The 23520-nt window shown below is 42.8% G+C and overlaps 1 protein-coding gene across 1 annotated transcript in view; it reads right to left on the bottom strand.

Moving 5' to 3' along the window:
* LOC145391409 (solute carrier family 4 member 11-like) overlaps positions 1 to 23520 on the bottom strand; it is a 207066-nt gene that overhangs the window by 50249 nt on the left and 133297 nt on the right. Inside the window, exon 5 of the mRNA XM_080266016.1 lies at positions 4574 to 4783. Coding sequence (XP_080122142.1) covers positions 4574 to 4783 — 210 coding nt within the window. The remainder of the gene's footprint in view (positions 1 to 4573; positions 4784 to 23520) is intronic.

Below are 23520 nucleotides of genomic sequence, written 5' to 3'. Positions count from 1 at the left end.
TATATTTTCTGCTAGACTCATCACCAGCTGGATAATAAAAACTACACAGTGACGGAAAACAGATGAAGGTAGTTTTTAAAGTAGCTCTCTGGAAACTTTATAACTAATTTTTCTTTCTTATTCTTGGTTGTTAACATTTAAGAAGCACTGAAATGGCATATATTAATGATAAACTTTTAACTGCTTTATTGATTATTTCTAAGAATGAAAAACTTTGAGATTATACGGTAGGTTCACACATGATTCAGTGTTCATTTGAAACTGTAAATAATTCGAAAATCTTTATTTACTACAAATACCAAACAGAAAAATAATAACTGGTGCTTCTAAATGACTACCGCCCATCACCCCCCTAAAAAATGAAAAATAAAAATCGTGCCTAAAGTAGGATCAACGTCCAGAGTGCACTACATTCTAAAGCATAACTCTAAAGTTACAGAAAATATTATGTCATCGATATAAAGACGTCATGAGAACATACCCAGCCTTCCAATGCAAATTACCCACTTGTGTGTGAATTATCCAACAGGCCGATGAATCTCTGGGCCGGAAAAAACACCAGCTCACATATCTAATCGCTTCAGTCCAGTGATGTACTCTTTCCTTCCTTCTTGCTACTTTCACGCGATTTTTCCTGCTTAAGAGAAAAATCAGGTGAGAGAGTCAGTGGATACTGTCTCTAGCCCGACCACTATAAGTGGCCTCCCCAAAGATTAAATGTCGGCAGGTATTTAATATATATATATATATATATATATATATATATATATATATATATATATAGATACTATATATATATATATATATATATATATATATATATATATACTGTACATATATCTATATATATATATATATATATATATATATATATATATATATATATATATATATATATATATATATATATATATATATATATATATATATATATATATATATATATATATATATATATATATATATATATATATATATATATATATATATATATATATATATATATATATATATATATATATATATATATATATATATATATATATATATATATATATATGCCCTTGGGCTGAACAAGCTAAGAGTTCGGCCACATTTGCTCCAAACATTTGATCGACAAAAGGACACGAGGATCCGGGGTGCGCCCAACGTCCAGACTCGGATACTGCAGCGGTTTTAACTCGGTGCTTCGTTTCATCTTGACGATCACATGTTTCGGGCAAGTGTGGATGGCGGTCGCCCCCACTTACGACAATGAGGCTAACACACTACCCATAAACCACTAATACGTAGTTCAGACTAAAGTTAGCGGACAGTTTTGTTCTTTTCGGTCTATTTCTCGTGGCTCAACAACCAGAATGAGATAATACCAGGGATCTACATCCTTTCCAGATGATCATATTCTAGTTTCAGTTTCTTGCTATACCTCAGCGTTCAATTTTAGGCTAAGTTAAAATGGACAGAGTACATCATCATTAACCAGTGGGATTAAAATGAACTACTGTTAATCTTATTTCAGTTACCGTTTGAAAACCATACTTCAAAAGGAACCTAGGGCACCAACTTGTTCATAACTATCATGATTAATGTGTTTGCCAAGAATGATTTTTTTTTTTTTTCCTACGATTACAACGGGTGTACTTGCTCAGCTCAAAGAAAAGTATCACCGTCGAGGGATCAACCTATAGTGCGATTACGTTCTTAAAGTTTATTCTTCCTACTTGTGGATCTATTTACTTTTTTCATTACGAGGAACCCGGTGTGTAAACGGTAACCGCGAACGTACCACTTGCGAATAAATGTCTTTTTCAGATGCAGAGGGATTATTACAAACTTATGGCTAGTAGATTCCCACGATCTTGAAATCCACAGTATAAATGTCCTTTCGTAAATGAACAATCCGTTAGAATGACTGCAGCTTCTGACCGTATTGATAATTATACTGTGAGTTATTTATATATGCCTTCATATAAACTGAGAAATAATGGTTCTTTACAGCGATTATTATTTTCAGTGCACTTCACAACATCTCCATGGGATTTTCCAGAAAAGGGATGAAGTGGGATCTGCTATTCGCAACTGGTTTTAGTTTATTTGTCCATTAAACTAATTTAGATTATCTGAAGTATACTCTGGTTTTAAAATTTCATGAAGCAATACATAATGGTTTTAGTTATTCACGAAATTTTGATAACATTGTAACTGGCAACTTCATCCCAAATTGGAGGAAGGCTTGCATGTGCCTCGCCCATGCGGGAAGACCACCTTTTAGTTAAGACTTCCAGACGTAGTGATCCCTGACAGCAAATTGTTGCTTTGACAGAAACGCTAGGCCAATTCTTTGTCTTCTGATACTGAGGCCTTGCAATTAATCAAACGACAAAAGTCGAAGAGCTTGTTTACCTTCTGTGTTTACTGGCCAATTAATAAGGTACTTCCTATCCATTTATTTCATCCATTCAGTTAGGTACAAAGTAAGTTATGTATCGTGGCTGCTGACTGGCTGACAATGATGTAACCACAAAGGATGCTAGAATTTCCAGAACATTATCTATATGCATTTTACTCTTACCCGTGGGTATATAGCAACCAAAAATAAATATAATGAAACGGTCCCTTTGTTATTTAAGATAATGCTCAGAATTTTGTGTAAATTACATAAACGAAACTGTACCGCCGGAGCTTGCCAGCACTGGGGGCAAAAGTGCGGCCAGTGAAAGGTTAAAGTGCAGATCACACCACACACACACACACACACATATATATATATATATATATATATATATATATATATATATATATATATATAATTGTTTTATGCCGCTGATATACCTACGTAGATTTTGACTGATTAGTGTTTGAAAACTGTTTTAGTGACGCTTAATGTACCATAGCATATGTATTCAAATATGTTTCTTGTTAGCGGTACATAGTATTTCTTTAATGAGTTCACGACGAAATACTCGGTGGGTGGAGGCAAAAACAACCGTTTGCCCTGTAATAAAAGTTCAGAGGGGCAAGTGCCCCCCCTAGTCCCCCCCCCCACTTCCAGTGCCCTTGAAACGATGTATAGGTGTACTTGCCGTGACGAATAAACACATTCAACTGTAGGTTGTTGGCAACACTCATTGGCGGGAAAACAAAACATGCGTCCTGACTCTTTTCATCAGTATTCTCTCTCTCTCTCTCTCTCTCTCATAGATTTAAAATGAGTAACGAGGAAAAGTTTACTGATTTACGGGATATGACATGTGTATGAAAACACTGGGATTATCTCCGTGGAGTGAGAAAAGAATGTAGTGTGACTGATGGTGATGGTGCAAATGTTTTTGGAGCGGCGATGAGAGAATGGATGCGTTATAAGATCAGTGTGGAATACAGGAAACACAGGAAAAATACAGTTTATGGTTGGTGCCTTTGTATAATCCCACAATTTCGTTACCATTTCCCCCACGTTCAAGATAATGCTTTTTTTTTTCCTCTCTTTTTTTTTTTTTAGGTTTAAACCTCTTTATATGTAGCTGTGTGTGTGTGTGTGTGTGTGTGTGTGTGTGTGTGTGTGTGTGTGTGTGTGTGTGTGTGTGTGTGTGTGTGTGTGTGTGTGTGTGTGTGTGTGATTTCCTTGACCTGTCGAGATCGATATAAGCTTTCTCGACCTGGAAGATGCTCGCGAGAATGAATTTTAGACACGTACGATTCTTACTGCTGCTCCTATTGGGTAGAGGATTGAATGGGCGGAGTCATGAAGTCAACTAAGCTATACAGGCTGAAATACTGGGACGATAATAATTCAGTTTAGCTCTGCAATGCCTGTTTCTGTGTCATATAAATGAGAATGTGACAACTCGCTAGTGTGTTACCATCAGAATCACAACAACGGGTTCTTATTACGCCATATAGTGATAGGAGAACTGCAATAACCTGAGGCAAAAGTTGCAGTACTAGTCCACAAAGAATTATTACTGAAATATAGTTGCAAGTCCTGTCATTACAACAGAATAATCCATAAATGCTGCATTTCTCTCCACGCATTCATATATCACTTACTCTGCCTTAATTGACTGACTTTTCACATCAGATTTGTCTATATTCACATCCTGTTTATTTCTGTGATTAGCGCCACTGTACAAGCTAAGGCCGATACATCCTTTCCACAGGACTTCTTTGTGTCTGGTACCATATTTTACTATTAATTTTTAGTCACAACTGAGCTTTCGAGATGGAAAGAAGAAAGATTTAGATCAAGTTAACATGGACAGAGTATACAACCATGACATCAGACTTCAGGTACTAATTTGTAGAAATCCTCTGTCTTTCCTTAATTGATCTCGGTTTTAATGGTCCTTCTGCCTTTAATGTCATCGTCATCACTTCTACTGAATGTATCTACTACTACTGCTACTACTACCATACTACAGTAGCTGGAACAACAACAACAACTACTACTACTACAACTACAGTTACCACTACTACTACTTCTACTTTCATCACAACCATCACCACCACCACTACCACCATCTCTCCCAACCCCCCAACCCTTCCACAAACCCAGGCTAAACCCCCACATACTCACATATTCAAACTCCTCCGTCCTCTCGTGGTTAATCTCGATCCGCTTGTCGTTGGTCACCTGCTGCTCCTCGGCCAGCTCCTGTGAGTGTTTGATGATCAGCCGCTTGAACTCCTCCTCGTTAGTCGCCTCCAGCAGCTTCTGTCTGAAGTCCATGTCGGCGAAGATGGTGGCGAAGGTTCGGCCTGTCTCCAGCGAGTTTTTGGTGCCTTTCTGTTGGGGAGAGAGTTGGAGTGAGTTAGTCAGAGTGTACTAGAAAAAGTTAGGGTGTGTCAGAACGACTTAGGGAACGTATAATGTACATCCACTATGATTATGGCATATACATTACATACACTGCATATCACTAACACCGCTTTCTTGTCATATATTTTCCCTAAGCACCTTGATACCCTCATCTATAATATTAATCTGTTTCTAATATCGACACTGTTTGCAACAGTGACACCAAGAGAATAATTATGGCGAAATACGAAGAGTAAGTCACGATGAAAGAGGCATAACAAAACCTTCACTGTGTCAATACTTCAGTGCTCTCGTTCCCATACACTCCACAGCACTTCTTCCTTAACGATATATTCTGCATGTGACGACTTAATATCATCTTACATTGGGCATATTTTCTTCTTCTTCCTTCTTCTTCTTATTATTATTATTATTATATTTTCTCTTACAATGTCGACATGGCTTGCATCTGTAACTTATAAAAGGATACTGAGTCGTAATGAGCAAAATAAATAGCTAAGGAAAGTGTGCTAATACCTTCTGTAATCAACGCACATACTGCACCTGTACTGCTGGGTGAACAGGGACATAAGGGAAACAAACTATCTCCAAAAGTCTGACCGGCACAGGAACCAAACTCAAGTGAAGGAGACTCTGAGGGCGTTGGAGAGAGAGAGGGAGAGAGAGAGAGAGAGGGGGGGGGGGAAGCGAGCTAGTAAAGAAATGTAAGCTAGTTAATGAAGGCTGCATCTAACCCCTCCAACCAGGAAACTCTCTCTCAAGGTGAACAAGGTCGTCCAGAGAGAGCAAGAATAAATACATAAAGACGCCATTGTACTGAAGGAGTTAATATTAAAGAAAATATTAAGATTTTGCAAGTTACATCGCTAGGGCCCCGGTGCTAGAAAGTCTCCTAAAGTAACTGGAATAGGGCGAAAGGGAAGATCTATTATCCGAGAGTGAGAGTGAGAGTGAGTGAGTGAAAGAAAGTGAATTAGAGTGGGAGAAAGTGAGATAGGAAAGCAATGTTAGTGAGAGAATCTGAAGAAAATCCATATTAGAAGACAGAAGCCTTATTTACCAGACAGTTTCGGCAACCACTGATTTATTTACCAGACAGTTTCGGCAACCACTGATCTATTTACCAGTCAGTTTCAGCAACCACTGATCTATTTACCAGTCAGTTTCGGCAACCACTGATCTATTTACCAGTCAGTTTCGGCAACCACTGATTTATTTACCAGACAGTTTCGGCAACCACTGATCTATTTACCAGTCAGTTTCAGCAACCACTGATCTATTTACCAGTCAGTTTCGGCAACCACTGATCTATTTACCAGTCAGTTTCGGCAACCACTGATCTATTTACCAGTCAGTTTCGGCAACCACTGATCTATTTACCAGACAGTTTCGGCAACCACTGATCTATTTACCAGTCAGTTTCGGCAACCACTGATGAGGGCAGCAGTGGTTGCCGAAAGCAGTAAGTAAAGGATCGGTCTACTCATCTGGGTTTTCTTCAAGTCTTTAGTACTCACAACAGCGATATTTACCAGCGTTTGGGAGAGAAAATGAGTTAGTGAAAGTGAGTTATTGTGAAAGAATATTGATGTAAGTGACAGCATGTGAGTCAGAGGATGAGGGAAGCTGGAGGAGAGGAAACCTGTCACTAGAAAGTGAGGAACAGTAAAAACAAGTGGTGCCAGGCACAACAAACCTCGCCTGACAGCAGTTTTTTTTTTATAGCTGTTAAATACTGACTCAGTACTGCCATTCAGTGTCGGTGCACAAATAAAGTCTAAGGTAATGGCGCAAATGTTTTCAAGTTACACCCTCTGAAAATCCGTGATCTTGACTTTGACCTTTCAAGGTCACCCAAGGTCAAAGGTCATGGTGACAAATGAAAGCCCATATGAGACTTCCTATATCTATATAATGGTAAATATCTCTATCTTCAACGAGTTTCGAGTTACAACCCCCTGAATAAGTGACCCTGAGTTTGACCTTTCAAGGTCACTTACGGTCAAAGGTCATGGTACCAATTAAAAACCCATATGGGACTTCCTACATGCTGATGATAATAATATCTCTCTATCTTCAACCAGTATCGAGTTTCGGCCCCTTGAATATCCGTGACCTTGAGTCTGACCTTTCAAGGTCATTCAAGGTTAAAGGTTTTGATGCCAAATGAATGCCCATATTACGAGGTCCTGTATGTTCATAACAGTAAATATCTCTACCTTCAACCGGTTTCAAGTTATAGCTCTCTGAAAATCCGTGACCTTGATTTTAACCTTTCAAAGGCCACTCGATTACCTCCAAAATATAATCACTTTCTTCTGGGACCAGTGCCCACATATCCTGAAAGTTTCAGGTAATTTTATTCTGCTGTTGTTCCGCAATGTTGTTAACATACAAAAAACAAACAACCTCGACTAAAAACAATACATCGCCGGACTCTGTACGGGCGAGGTAAAAAGTGAGCAGTTAATTGAGACGGGAAGTAAATTAGTGAAGGTGATGAAGTTATTCAGAGAAAACGAATTAGTGAAGGAAAGTGAATTACAGGGAAAGTGAGAGCGAGGGAAAAAGAGTCAGAGGGTGCCGGATGGATGGAAAAAGTCGAGAGAGAGAGAGAGAGAGAAATGTGTGTGTGTGTGTGTGTGTGTGTGTGTGTGTGTGTGTGTGTGTGTGTGTAAGCAGCGGAGAAACTTTCATGGCCATCACTGTTGGGGGAGAGTAATGGAGAGTGGGTGAGTGCGAGAGAGAGACTTGGCAAAAACGAGGTAGGGTTTTTGTGGGGGGCCGCTCTGTTTGGGAGAAATTGGTGGGGAGGTGTGAGGTAGCGAGGGGGTGTGAGAGGGTGTGAGGCTGTAGGGGGGTATGAGGGGAGGGTAAGTGTGAGGGGATGTGAAGGTGTGTATGTGTGTGTGTAAGGCATTGAGAGGGCATGAGGGTGAGGCAGTGAAGGGGTGTGAGTGTGGGACAGTATGGGGGTATGAAGGGTGTGGGGGTGTGTAGAAGTGGGAGTGTGAGGCAGTATGGAAATATGAAAGGTTGTCAAGCTGTGTGGGATGGGATTATGATGGGGTGTGTGACAGTAGGAGGGTAAGGTGGGGAGTGAGGGATTAAGATGGTATGAGAAGAAAGGGAAAAGAGTGGAAGAAGGGGGAGGGATGGTGAAAGGGAAAGAAGACTGACTGAGGGGGTTAAAGGGTGATTGAAGGAGAGTGTAGGGTGACCGAGTAAGAGAGGATTTTTTTTTTTTTTTTTTTTTTTTAAAGCAAGAAGAACAAACCAAAGGCTTGAGGCCGGCAAGATTGTTCCCTCCAAGAAAAAATACAATCATGATTACAGAGAGCCATATTCAAGATGCGTTCATTTCGAGATGCCTGGACACACTGCGTTTAAAAGACTGGAGGTCATAGGCAATAGGATATATAAAGAGAGGAAGACAGTTACAGAACTGACCTGTTGCACACATCTAGGACTGGGAGTAACGGTTAACTCTTGCATTAGAGAGGTGGACAGAAAAGCAATGAGAGTTTACTCGTAGACGGTTGCTAAGTGCCCACCGTAGTTGTGGAGGGATGCAAATATACAGTTCAGAGAAGTGACCACCGAAGTAGCGATAGAAAAGAGATAAAGCTGCAACACTGCAGCGAAGAGACAGAGGTTGAAGGGAGCTTACAAGAGGAGGAGAGTTAATGAGACGAACAGACTTTGACTCCACCTTGTTGAGAAGAGCTGTGTGTAGGGAGCCTCTCCACGCATGAGAGTTGTACTCTATACAGGCGCGAATAAAACCCCTGTATAAAGTCGACAACCGCAGGAGTAATGAAGGCATGGAGTCGACTTAGCACATCTAATCTCTTGGAAGCAGATCTTACAAGAGAGGTAACATGATCTTTCCAAGATATATCCCGAGAGAGTGAAACCCCAAGTATGCTCAAAGATGATGCAGGATTGAGCTGGATATTTTTAAAAATTAGAGGCTACGTTTGTGGATGATTTTAACGGGTAGAAAGATGTAAGAACAGAGTTACTGATACATTAAAAACAGCAGGATTAATTTTACGACCAGAGATACAAGCCAAATCAGACATTAAGTATGTCATAGCCTCAGCCCTGGTTTGTTGAAGTAACTGCTGAGATGGACCTGCGAGAAGCGGACAGAAAGGTGAAGGATGGTGGAGTCATCAGTGTGTGCGAGGACAGGGTTAGATGTACAGCTCAGAAGGCCATTGATGATTAGAAGGAAGAGTCGGTGATAGGACAGGGCCCTGAGAAATACCACTATTGACAGCTCTAGGATCAGTACAACAGCAGCTATAGAACGACCAGAGGGGAAATTATAGAGATGAAGGCTCCGACAGAAGAACAGAACGCAAGAGGGCAGTTTGGAAATTAAAGATTTATGCCAGACCCGATCGAAAGCCTTTGAGATGCCAAATGCAATGGCAAAGCTTTCGCCAAAGTCCCGAAAGGAGGATGACCACTTGTCTGAAAGGTAGGTGAGAAGATCGCCAGCGGAGTGTCCCTGGCGGAGCCCAAAGAGGTTATGATATGAAAGGTGCTTTAATAATTTTTTGTGAATAAAAAAAAAAATAGAAATACAGGATGTTAAGGCAACTGGGCGATAGTCAGCGGGCTGGGAATAGTCACTCTTCTTTGGGACTGGCTGAATGAGAGCAAACTTCCAGCAAGAAGGAAAGGTACAATTTGACAGACAAAGGCGAAAGAGCTTAGAAGGCAGGCTGTAAGCACAGAAGCACAGTTCTTGAGGAAAACGGAAGGGATCCCATCAGGCCCATTTGCCATGTTAGTACTGAAGCCAGTGTTGGCAGAAAATACATCAACTGAAGAAATCTTTACGTCAGTCATGAGGAAGTCAGAGGGGAGAAGTGATGAAGGAACAGCATCAGAATCATCCAAGGTGGAACTGGAGAAGTCTGAGCGAAGAGTTCTGTTTTATCAGTAGAAGAAACAGCTACAGTTATCAGACAGGAAAAGAGGAGGGTAGGATGATGAAGTAAAGTTGTTAGAATGGTTTTTGGCAAGGTGCTAAAGGAGTGGGAAGAATCTGAGTTAGAGAGTTCAGAGCATTTAGAACGAATGAAATTATGCTTAGCAGAGCGAAGAACAGGCTTAGCATGATTCCGGGCAGAAACACAGAAGAGATGAGATTCAGGGGTGGGTTGGTTCCGGTATCTTTAGTAGGCCTTCTCCTTGTGGACAGCGTTAGAACAAGGGTGATCATTTTTTTTTTTTTCGTTAGTCACAGAATGAAAGGAATTTATGCTTCTATGCCCGAAAGAATAACCTCAGTAATGCGCGAGGCACACTCAGATGGCTCATGGATGCAATAATCATGCTAGGGAAAATCAAAGACGTACTGCCTACGGGCCTCCCATTCAGTAGCTCCAGAGTGCCACAGCCGCCACTTCTTGGGAGGGTTCACAGGCCTTGCTGGAGCGATAGGACAAGGTAAGGTGATAAGGCTGTGATCGGAGGAGCCCAAGAAAGAGAAAAGATTGTGATCGGAGGAGCCCAAGAAAGAGAAAAGATTAACAGTGTAAGCAGAAGCATTAGTTGTAAGGAAAGGGTCAAGTATGTTGGAACTCTCTCCAAGGCAGTCAGGGATACAGGCGGGGTGTTGTACAAGCTGCTCTATGTAACTGAGGTTAATAAAGATGTAGGCTTGTTCAGGTGGATCAGTGAAAGGAGAGGAGGGCCACAGTTGGTGGTGAAAAATCCCCTTGAATGGAGTTTCCAGAGAATGGAAAAGTTGATAGGATGTGTTCCACCTTAGAAGTAAGATTGTCAAAAAAATATATATATATATATATATATATAGTCAACAGAAATGGGGGATAAGTATACAGCACTGATATACTATATTTAGTCACAGAATGACAGGACAGTCGAAGCCAGGGAGTAGAGAATTCAGAAGATTCAAGTTCAAGAACACGGGAGCCAGATATTATGATGTGAATATATACACAACAACCACCTTTGGCTTTGAAGTGAGTATAGAGAAAGTAGGGGGATACAGAGAAGGGTCTGCTATCAGTCGCCAGTCAGTTGGGTCTCAGTGAGGAGGAGAAGGTGAGGTTTAGAGGAAGTGATGTGATGATCAACAGAGAGGAAATCTGAGGAAAGGTCACGAATGTTGCAGAAATGACCATGGAATGAGTACGACAATGGTTCCATGCATCTCACTCGCCCGTCACCGGGAGAGAGGCGGATGGAGTATGATAGGAAAAGGAAACGAAATGGAGAACGAGAAAGGGAGAGTTAACCCTTCCTGTATTTGAACTAGTGAGGGGTGAGGAAGTGAGAGAGAGAGAGAGAGAGAGGAAAGAGAGGCAGGAGAAAGTAGTTTGAGTGAAAGGGAAATAAAGAGAGGAACAAGAGAGCAGCACAGCGCCAGAGGGATTAGGAGAGAGGGTGAGGGAAGAAGAACAAACGGAAGGGAAGAGAAAGCAGGGTGAGAATGGGAGAGAGGGAAACGGAAGGGGTGAAAGAGAACTAACGGGAGAGGGAAAAGGGGCACGGAAAGATGAAAGGATTGGGAGAAAAAAGTCATAGCGGTAGGCAGAGTGACAGCATGATACAGAGTGAGGGAGTGGAAGGGAGGGTGAAGGTATGAGAAAGTCCTTGTCGCGAAAATGATGGCGAAAATGCGGTTCCTCTTCCGAGATTTCCCGGTCTCTCTCTCTCTCTCTGTTGATGGAAAGTGTGAGAGGGAGGGAGGCTGAGACGGGAAGGAAAGGGGAGGGAATAAAGGAAGGAGTAGAATAAAGGGTCAAAGAGGGAAGGCAGCTAGAGAAGTGAGGAAGAGTAAAATCATCATCATCATCATCATCTGCTTCTGCGATATCTAACATAACACTCGTAACGAGCCACAATACTGTACCAATGTTTGTCTGTATATGTCTCTGTTCCATGGATTATAACGGTATGGACACACTTATTACTTGCTTCTATTCTTACACAAGGATTTTACTCTCCATGGTGTTTACAGTACCAATAGTTCCCATCACTTCTTGTTTTCCGCCTGATATAATTTTTATGAAGTGAAAGTGCCTGAATTGTTATGAGTAGTGTGTGTGTGTGTGTGTGTGTGTGTGTGTGTGTGTGTGTGTGTGTGTGTGTGTGTGTGTGTGTGTGTGAACACATTTCAGGACTACATCTCTTGCATATACTGACGGGAAATAAACGTAGGTAATAAAACTACCTCTTTTGGCCTTATTCATGCCGTATCATACCGACTTTCACCAACACGCTTATCACTTCATCGACAGTATGTCCCAGCTCATCACCCAGTGCAATGAAAGGATCCATGGTCTCAGCATCTCACACTGACCTATCGCTCATCCTCTTCCCCCTCCCCCCCCTCTCTCTCTCTCTCTCGGTCGCGCCTTCTCTCATATTATACTCCAGTTGACACTGAATCATTTCATTCAGCTGAGTGAGCCACAGCAGCTTGAGTGTTAATACCGTCAAAAACAACGCTCTCATGGTCACACCAACTCTAGCATTCTATTCCAATTAAGGCCAAATGGTTATATTTTGGTAAGACTGAGTCATGGGAGAATAAGAGTTAATTCCTTTCTCAATCGTACCTTCTAAAAATATCCTCTAGAAACGAAGCGTGTTTTTCTTTTTAGCAAGTTCTGTCCCTTGCCTATAACCTCCTCTTATTTGATAAAAATTTTGCCACAGCATTGTTGTTTCTACTACATTATTCCTTCTACTGCCTATACATGGAATTCACGTAAACCCTATTTTAGAACTGTTCTCATCACTGCCCCAGTTTCAGGCGAAACAATATGCTACTTCAGTATTTACATACAGTGCTAACAGGTTTTTCAAATTCCAGTTTTTCCTCATTTGCTTGGTAAATAACTCCCTCTCTCTCTCTCTCTCTTAACTGCTGGCTGGTTTGAATTTAACTCTTCAGCCTGGGGACGTGTTTTTATTCTATTTTCTCTGCATGCAAAGGTCGTTATCAAATTAGGAGGGTTTTGGAAGTGGAGGAGTTAAATACAATCTCCATTAACTCCTTCAGTAAGAGGCCTATCGTGTGCAAGAAGCAAGATTACACTAAAATATATCACCGGACTGTAGGGGTTAAGATAAAGTCAGTCTAAAGTCTAAACACTTGTAATAAATCGGTCAACATGGCAGATTTATCAGCTGGTAATATTTTGACTCAATAATATCTCTCTTTAATTTTCCTTCTGTTTGTGGAGCCGTATAACAAATTAACATTTTTTCTCGTTTTTTTTTCGTTTTTTTTTTTTTTTTTGGTAATGGGTGTGGCTTCCATGTCGTAACAGCTACATTAACATCCCTAATTAACCCTCTCACGGTCGGGGCTACTCTACTTTCCATTCCAGTCAACGCCAAACGACTTTATTCAGCTGCTAAGTAGTTATAGGAGCGTGATAGTTAATGCTGTACCAGAGCCATTTCATGAGCGGAACAATTCTAGTTTAACTCCAGGCGATTTGGTTCAACTGAGTGACTCATAGGAGCCAGAGAGAGAGAGAGAGAGAGAGAGAGAGAGAGAGAGTGTGTGTGTGTGTGTGTGTGTGTGTGTGTGTGTGTGTGTGTGTGTGTGTGTGTGCATTTAAATGTGAGATCATATTCATCTCGTACTGTCCCGTCCTCTTTTCTAATAAGCTGTTCAGTATACCTTGAATTCCATGATAATTTGCCATAGTTTTTTCTTGTTATCTTCCTATGAGCTTATTCAGATCAGTGGTGACCTTCTGAATTGGTGAGGTTTGAAGTAGCCTTAATTCCTCCACCACTACCAATTCTTTATAAGCCAAATAAAATCGTCTTCAGGTACAGAAAATAGAAGAATATAAATCGCCGTCTACAGGTACAGAAAATACAAGAAAATAAATCGTTGGATTGAATGGGATGGTGGTATGCAAAGGAGAAGAGGATATACAATGCCACACCTAGGTATATAAAGCTACACACTACAGTATAAACACACTCACTACTTTGACTCGCTCTGGACTGACTCTAATCGCCTGGAATTTGCAAGATAAAATACTGGAATAATCCTCACGTTCCCCTGGCTCACTCTTGGCTCAGTATAATCATTTGCCGTAGATGGAATAAAATACTAGAGTTGTACCGACCATGTAAAGGCTATGGGTATCTCAGGGGACTCGGCTCAGACATGAATGCTAGCTGGCACGTAGATCACTTTTCTTCCTTTTCTTTATGTGCTACTATATCCCCCGAGGCCCTGCAATAATTTTACGTGTCACATCTTCCATGTCACCACTTCAGTGCTAAGATCCACTACCCACACTGAATACATGCCAGGGCTGTATCAATCAGGACTGGCGTAATGGTAGTTGCTGCGGCCATGTTATGACACGTCGGTGGGCCTTGTGGAAAATCAGTCAAGTGTGTTCTAAGGACATGCACATGATTGGAATGCTTCCTGTCACACCATGGGGCTGAACTTACTGTACCGTCTTTCAAACAGCACATCACTTTTCTATTTATTTAAATTGTAATAAGTACTGATGCTCTGAAAGGAATGATGAGCAAGATGGACGAACAATTAGAGAAAAAGCTGCAAGGAAAATAACAGAACAAATACTAAAGTAACGGAGTGACAGGGGAGCTTCAGCACCGTAATATGGGGCTTTGCTATACTTGTTAAAGTCAAAGACGTGAAGCAGAAGCTTCAGGGCTCTTAAACGGGGGTTTGGTAAGTCGCTAAAGTTAACGGGAATGAAGCAATTCCTTTCCGAAAAAAAAAAAAAAAAAAAAAGTCAGTGAACGACAGACGGACAGGGCCGTTCCTAGAGATGCTCCAGCACCTAAAAAGTGAGGAGGGTGTGAAGGGGTAAAAGAGAGAGAGAGAGAGAGAGAGGGGTCCGCTCTGAGAGGTGACAAGACTTAAGCTCTGGAAAAGAATAAGACACAGCAAGAGGGAGAACAAAGCCAAGACTTTCCCCCCACCCCCCTCCTCCACACCCCTTCCCCCCTCACACAACCCCCATCCCCCCCTCCCTCACCCATCTCCATGCATCTTCCTCTCCCGTCCTCCCCCAACCACCTCCCCCCATTCCTCATCCTCCTCTCCCCCTACCCCCACATCCATATCTCCCTCCTCTTCCATACCCACCCCCTGCCCACCTCCCCCCCCTCTCCTCCACACCCATCTCTCCCCCACCTACCTCCCCTTTCCCCCCACTCCTTCCTCTTCTCCACCCATTATTCCTTCTCCCCACCTCCCCCTACCCACTTACATCTCTCCGTTCCCTCCCTCCTTCTCTCTCCCTTGTATCCCCCTCCCTCCTCTTCCCCTCCCTCTCCCCGCTCCTATTCCCCCTCCCCCTCTTCCTAGGCCAATCCAGCGAAGATGGTGAGAGTGAGAAGCGTGCAATAAATCTCCGCGTGAACAAGTGAGTGGGTGTGAGTGAAAGTGAGTTAGAGTGAGTGACTGGGTTTGACTGAAAGTGAGTTAGGGTGAGAAAGTGAGTTAGAGTAATGGAAAGTGAGTTAGTGAGAGAAATAAGTGAGTAAGGAGAACTGAGTTAGTGAGGGAAAGTGAGTCAGAGTGTGAAAGTGAGTTAGATTGAGTGAAAGTGAGTTAGAATGAGTGAAAGTGAGTCAGAGTGTGAAAGTGAGTCAGAGTGAAGGAAAGTGAGTTAGAGTTAGAATAAGTGAAAGTGAGTCAGCGAGGGAAAGTGAGTTAAAGTTGGTGAAAGTGAGTTGGGTGCGTGAGTGAGCGAGGGATGTAAGAAAGAGTGAAAGTGAGTTAGAGCGAGTAAAAGTGAGTCAGAGTGAGGGAAAGTGAGTTAGTAGAGAAAGGTGAGTTAGAGTGAGGGAAAGTGAGTTAGAGTGAGGAAAGGTAAGTTAGAGTGAGGGAAAATAAATTAGAGTGTGAGTTGAGTCAGAGTGATAGAAAGTGAGTTAGAGTGAAGGATGAGATAGAGTGAGTGCATGTGAATCAATGTGAGTTACAGTGATGAAAGCAAGTTTAAGTAATGGAAAGTGTCTGAGAATGAAAGTGAGTTAGTGAAGGAAATGAGTGAAAGTGAGCGGAAGTGTGGATGAGTGAGCGAGAATGAGGAAAAGTGAGTCAGAGTACGGAAAAGTGAGCGAGTCAGGAAAAGTGAATGAAAGTGAGGAATATGAGGGTAGGTGAGTGAAGGAAAGTGAGTGGACCTGAGGGAAAGTATGTTAGTGAATGTGAGTGAAAGTGAGTGAGAATGAGGGAAAGTGAGTGAGAATGAGGGAAAGTGAGTGAGAATGAGGGCAAGTGAGTGAGAATGAGGGAAAGTGAGTGAGAGCGAATGAGAATATCAGTGAGAATGAGGGAAGTGACTAAGAGCAAGTGAATGAGTAAAAATGAGTGATAGTGAGGGAAAGTGAGAGAGAGAGAGAGAGAGAGAGAGAGAGAGAGAGAGAGAGAGAGAGAGAGAGAGAGAGAGACTTATGTTCTCTCGTACCAGTGGCTGGAGTGAGAGGGAGGGAGGATAGAGGAGCGAGGGAGGGAGATAAGTGGATGAGGGAGAGGAGGGAGGGAAAAAAGAAAGAGCTTTTGCTGTGTATCCCCTGCACTGCTGTGAGAGAGAGAGAGAGAGAGAGAGAGAGAGAGAGAGAGAGAGAGAGAGAGAGAGAGAGAGAGAGAGAGAGAGAGAGAGAGAGAGAGAGAGAGAGAGAGAGAGAGACAATGAACCAACACTAAACATAGTATCAGTAAAAACAAATATTGCATCTAAAAAACAAGGAAAGGCATTTTGGAACTCGTGACCCGTATTGAGGCTGGCTAAGATTCCTTAACACTTCCTTTTTACCGACTTATTTCTAGCCATGGCAAGTTTGTATTCTCCTGTAAGCTCTCTATGCAAATTAAATCACTGTTAGAATGCAGTAAGTGACATAAAAGGAAAAATTTATGTGTAGTATGGCAAATAAATCGCTAAGGAAAAGGTGCTAGGGCGAACCGACGGGAATACGAGCGCATGACTGACAAGGAAAACACTCCAAACACATTCCCCCACACAGGCAACCGTCGAATTTACAACACAGGTCCCTATCTCAATTCCTAGAGAGAAAAGAATGGGACGCATCTCATGAATGAAAAGAAAGACACCACCAAACAATTCCCTCAGACTCTGCTATACCACCGTCTCATTTACAGTGCAGGTCCCTATTTCTCTTTTAAGTGCGAACAAAGGGAATCGAACCCGGTACCTCTCCGTTGTGGGTGTTTCCGATTCAGCCCATACCTTACAGTAGAGTTGCCTGCAGATGCGTGGAAGTCGGTCGCTACAACACACACACACTATAGTCCTTTCACATGAACTAGGCCGAGATTTTCCTCTTCCAGTTCATTTCCCATAGCTCCACGACACGATACGACAATACTATGGCTCTACATTTTTCTTGCATCACTTCTTCCTTACTAGCGCTAAGTTCTTGTGTTGGTTTCTTGTTACGGTTAAGTATTCAAGATGGAGAACTGTCAATATTAGGCCAAGTTAGGGTAAAGAGAGCACCAAGCCCCACACACCTGAAGTGGGTGACAAGGAAAGAACAGTCTCCCTTTAAGCCAACCTACTGAGTGACTCCCAACCTACCCCACCCTACAAAACGACACACACACTCCGTCTCCCCCAACTCTTTTTCCAGCATAGACTTCACCAAACTCAGCACAATTGCGCGTAGTTGTTCCTGTACTGGTTATGACTCACTAGGAGCTAAATAAATCGTCTGGTGTTAGCTGGAATACTGGAGTGATTACGCCAATGATAGGGTTAGTGGTGCTAGTTCTGACGCCCTAGGGCTTTTATAACTCTCTCGGCTGAATAAAATCGTCTGGCGGTACCTGGAATAGATACTACAAAAGATGCCACCGTGTGAGGGTCAACAGCAATTTTCCCCCTGTCATCGCCAAGGAGGGGAAATAGAGGAGCACAGATTTCCCCAAGCCCAGTAAAATCGTCCGGTATTCGTGCGGTACCACTCTTGGCTGGATGAGTTTACTAACACCAAGGAGGCCATATTTAAAGTCCACCTTCCTTAGAAAAAAAAAGGTGGGGAAAAGAGAGGTAAAATAAGAAGGGAAAAAAAAGAATGAAAAAACAAGAGGGCAAAATGCGATGGGAACAATGAGGGAAAAGAGAAAAATAAGAGGGAAAGTAAGAAGGGAAAACAGACAAATAAAAACGAAGAGGAAAAAATAGGCAGGAAAAAAGAACGAGATATGAAGGAACTAAGAGGGGAAAATACGGAAGGGAAAAACTGGGGAGAAAAAAAAAAAGAGAGGAAAAAAGTTGGACGAAGCCGCCCACTTCCCGACGAGCTTCCTCCGACTCCTCCGCGATCCTTCCGCCGTGTTACAAAGAACTAGTTCGTAAACAACGCGCGGAGGAATACAAATTTTCATCCGGAAATATCTCACACTTGAAAATATATTGTTTGCGCGATAGCTTACTTTTACCATTAATGATGCTATATACATTTTGGACGCGTATATTGAGAGAGAGAGAGAGAGAGAGACTTTCACCCTTGCTACTCTGATATTATTCATCTTAAGAGACACATTAGGAACTAGAAGGGTGAGAGTGTACATTAACTCCTTCACAATCAGGGCTCTCGAAAGATGAATCTAAATCTCACACCTGCAAGAAAAACTAAAAACACGTCATCGTAGTAAAGGGGTTAACAAAATACCTTACTAGTGTCCAACAAGAAGCAGAAGGAATGTCTTATGTGTATCAACTGCACGGACACTGAAGCAATTATTTTTTTTTTTTTCTTAAATCTCAGTGCAGTTATTACATTATTTGTTTCTCTCTCTCTCAATCGCCCGTAAAATATGACTCGATTTATACTGGACATGCCTTTGTACGTGCTCCGTGTACGCGTCCGTATGCGTGTGTAAGTGTATCCGTGAGGTGAACATCTGTATATCCGTGAAAACTAAGTATGTGATTTCCTCTGTCCCAGGAAATCACAGCAAGTCAACATGTCCCGACTTCTGTGTCAAGAATAAGAAGAGTGAAGGCGCTTCCTTCTTATGGCCGGTATTATCCTTCAGAGGCCATCACAATAAATAATAATAATAATAATAATACGCGGTGGGTCAATGAAACCTTTTAAAGTGCGTAATTATCTTCACGATCATTTCCACCAAGGCCTCACAAACATCTTGGCGAATCAGTCTGCCAGGGTTCTTGCGTTTGGGCAATGTGGATGCTTCGGTCAGACACTTACAAAATTGGTCTGGTGAGTTTACGTAGGTCACATACCCTCCATAACATCTTCCGTGATCATGTGTGTGTGTGTGTGTGTGTGTGTGTGTGTGTGTGTGTGTGTGTGTGTGTGAAAAATCGTTCCCTCCATGATTCCTTGCAAACATGGACACGGACACGGACCACAGACCACGTACAAAAAGATGACAAGCCTTAGATGATGTAAAGTCAGGTCCCTATTTGTACAGGATTGTCCATATATTAAACTTATTCTCACGTCTTGCAGGGACGGCTCACTCTAGTGCCAGTATCCACCCTGCATTATTTTCTACGCATCAACTTTTTCGTGCTTCCTTTTTTTTTTTTTTTTTTTACATTCACTAATCACATGGTTGATTAGCAGTCTCATGATGCAAGCAAAATAGCCTCGCTTCTCTTACACACACACACACACACACACACACACACACACACACACACACACACACACACACTGAGCCGTACCCCTAACACACAGGATTGCAGAGGGCAGTATAAGGCCCACCCTGTACAGTGCTAGAAACATTATTACCTCATGATAATTAATGAGATGGATTATTTCTTACCACCTCCCAGATAAGGCGGTCAAGTGGGTTTAGAAGTAATCTGCTGTCTGAAAGGCCTCATGTTTGATCCTAGGCACGGGTAGGGAAGCATTTGATGATTTAAGGCTTTCACAAAACCCCTTCCTCCCATCAAATACCACTACACCAGCCCTGGACGAAACAGCTTAGCATATATTCGGGAAGTGGGTATTGGTGCCAAAGTGGTGATGAATGAGGGTGTATGTGGCGTGTCGAAGAACTACTGGGCGATAAAGAAACGCCTGTCGAGAGTTTCCCAAGAGTCGAATACGTATATGGAAAAACGTCAAGATAAGAAGCAACTACTGTCACCATTAACCGTCTCATGGTCGGAACAGCTCTAGTGCTTTACTGCTTTATTTCAGTTAACGTCAGGAGATTATATTCAGCAGAGGGTGAGTCAAAGGAGCCTGAAGATAACACTTTTAAGATGTAATTTTTATTCTATCATTTTTCTTGCTGTATCCGGACGATTTTATTCAACTGGGGATAGACCTTTCCAGATGGAGGGGTTAGATACAGCCTTTATCAATCCCTTCACAACCAGGAAGTCCTCCAGAGTTGAATGAAATCGTCTGGAAGGAGAAGAAGTAAGCAAAGAAAAGGTGCATGGAATATAAGTCTGGTTGATTATCCTGTTTTGGAGTCCATCCCTAAAAATAGTTGTGTTAATTATCCCCTTCAAGAACGGTAATTTTCTCTCCACCCTCCCTCCAGTCTCTCTCTCTCTCTCTCTCTCTCTCTCTCTCCTTCCATACCCTTTTCTCTTCGTTTATTATTTTTCCTTGTCCTCTTCTTTCTCAGCATTTCCATCCTTCTTGATTCCTAACTTCAATCTTTATATTTTCAACATTTCGGCTCCTATGACTTACTGAGATAGAATGCAATGCTAGAGTTGTTCCCACTGTGAGAGGGTTTAAGTGAATCTATACCTTTCCTCTCCCATTCTTTCATACAAGCAATTATCTCTCATCTTTGTTGTTTTTCTTATTCGTACTGACCACCATCATTATTCTATTGCAAGTTTACTCGTTATTTTTATTTTTCTTCTGCTCTGCTCTCTCTCCTGTCTTTATTTTTTCCCATTTTCTTGCTTGTGTTTCCTACTTTCATCTTGCACGTCTCTCTCTCTCTCTTTCTCTCTCTCTCTCTCCCCAGACAGGAAGAAAGTCGAGAGGCAGGATGGAAAGTGAGGAAGCGGACAAGGAAAACTAGAGAGAGAGAGAGAGAGAAACTTCAATGGAGGGATGGGGGGGAAACAGACATATAGATAGATAGAGAGGAATAGACGGAGGGAAATAGCAGAAGAGGAAAGAAAAAGGAGGAAGGAAAGGAAGAGGGGAAGCAAGTGGAGGGAGGGAAAGAGAGGGAGGGAGGCAAGAGCGGGACTGATGCGATAGAGGGAGTGAGGGAGTAAAAGAGGGAAGATAGGAGGTAAGAGTGAGATTGGAGAGAGAGAGAGAGAGAGAGAGAGAGAGAGACTGCAAGGGAAGGGAGGGAGGGGAAAATTGAAGAGATTTTATGGAGTTTAGCTCTGGTAGGACTCCGACTCTCCCAGCTTCACGCCCAGACTCACCCGGACTCACACAAATTCACCCAGACTCACTCAAATTCACCCACTCACTCAAATTCATCCAAAATCACCCAAACTCACTCAATCTCATCCAAATTCACCCAGACTCACCCAAACTCACCTCAATTCACCGTCTGACTCACCCAGACCCAATCAGGTCCACCCAGAATGACCAAAGCTCACTCGGACTCACCCACACTACCACAGTCCCACTCAAACAACCATAATCTCCGCCAAAGTACAATATTCACCTCCAGATTACCAAAATCACCTCCTAATCACCACAATCACAACCACAACCACCTCCAGACAACCAGTCACACCCACACCACCACAATCACACCCACACTACCACAACCACCTCCAGACAACCACAGTCACACCCACACTACCATAACCACCTCCAGACAACCAGTCACACCCACACTACCACAATCACACCCACACTACCACAATCACGCCCACACTACCACAAGCACATCCACACCATCACAATCACACCCACACCACCACCACAGTCACACCCACACTACCACAATCACACCCACACTACCACAATCACACCCACACTAACACAATCACACCCACACTATCACAATCACACCCACACTACCATAATCACACCCACACTACCACAATCACACCCACACTACCACAACCACACCCACACTGCCACAATCACACCCACACTACCACAACCACACCCACACTATCACAATCACACTACAACAATCACATCCACAACCACAATACACAATCACACCCACACTACCACAATCACACCCACGCTACCACAATGACGACCCAAAATGTCCGCCCAACCACGCCGCCATCACGTCCAACCCGCCCAAACTCCTAAAGCCAGCCTCTCTCTCTCTCTCTCTCTCTCTCTCTCACATTCCTTCATTTCTATCCTTCTTATTCTTTCTTCCAATATTTATTCCATTTTCTGCCTTTCTCCCTCTCCATCCATTTCTTTCCTCCCTTCCCATTTCACAGATTACTGCATCTTTCACCCTTCATGCCCTGTTTCCTCTCTCCCTCTTTCTATCCCCCTCTCCATCTCTCTTTTCACTCCCTCCCTCCCTCCCACGTCTTCTTTTTCCTTCCTTTCCTTTTTCTCCTCGTCTTTCTCTCCCTTCTTCCTCCTTCTCTTCTTGTTCTTGCTTTTCCTTTATATTCTTCATATTTTTCTCTCTGTTCTTACTCTTCCTCCTCCTCTTCCTCTTCCTGTCTCTTACGTCTCCCTTCCCCTCCCTTCTTACTTTTCTTCTTCCTCTCTCTCATTACTTTCTCCTCCTCATTTTCTCCCTAAAATCTCTTCCCTGTTTCTTTCCCTACTTCCTCTTCTCATCCACCTCTGCCTACCTTCTCCTCCCCCTGTGCCTACCTTCCCCTCTTCCTCTGGCTACCTTCTCCTCCTCCTCCTGCCTCCCTTCTCCTCTTCCTCCTCTGCCTACCTCCTCCTCCTCCTATGCCTACCTTCTCCTCCTCCTCTGCTTACCTTCTTCTTCTCCTCCTGCTTACTTTTTCCTCCTCCTCCTCTGCCTACCATCTCCTCTTCCTCTGCCCCTCTCCCCCTATTCCTCCTATCCCTACCTTCTCCTCTTCTTCCTCTTTGTACATTTTCTTCTCCCTACGTTCTCTTCTCCCTACCATCTCCTCTTCTGCTCCCTACCTTCTTTCCTCTTCCTTTCTCAAACTTCTTAACTTCTCTCCCTCTTCATTTCTCCCCCTCTTCATCCTTGTCGTATTTCCACCTCCTCAAATCCTCTTTTAGTTTTTTCCTCCCTTCCTTTTTTTCACATCTCTCCTTGCCTCATTTTTCCTCCTCTCTCTCATTCACCATTCCTTCCCCTCATCCCTTTCTTCATCAGTCTCTCTCTCTCTCTCTCTCGCCTCCTCTTCATTAATCTCTACCTTCCTGCTTCTCTTGTCTTTTTTTCCTTCTCTCTCACTCCACTTCTTGCTCCGTAATTTTTCTCCTTCCTCCCTTTCTTCTCCATCGTTCCTCCCTCCCTTCCTCCACCTCCTCTTCTCTCTCCTTTCTCTCCATTCTCCTTCTTCCTCCAATTAACCTGTTATTTTTCCCTAACTTCTTTATTTCTTCCTCTCCTCCCTCCACCCTTCTTCTTCCCCGCCCTCTCGTCTCCCCATCCCCTCCTCTCCCTTCCTCCCATTCTCCCTCAATCCTTCACTTTCTCTCCGTCATTCTTCTTTCCATTACCTTCATCCCCCCGCTCTCTCTCTCTCTCTCTCTCTCTCTCTCTCTCTCTCTCT

The sequence above is a fragment of the Coenobita brevimanus genome, chromosome 18 (assembly GCF_032717465.1).
Source record: "Coenobita brevimanus isolate Jiangsu-jjx chromosome 18, ASM3271746v2, whole genome shotgun sequence".
Taxonomy (NCBI): domain Eukaryota; kingdom Metazoa; phylum Arthropoda; class Malacostraca; order Decapoda; family Coenobitidae; genus Coenobita; species Coenobita brevimanus.
The sequence above is the reverse complement of the archived record's forward strand: the minus strand, read 5'-3'. Positions and strand labels throughout refer to the sequence as shown.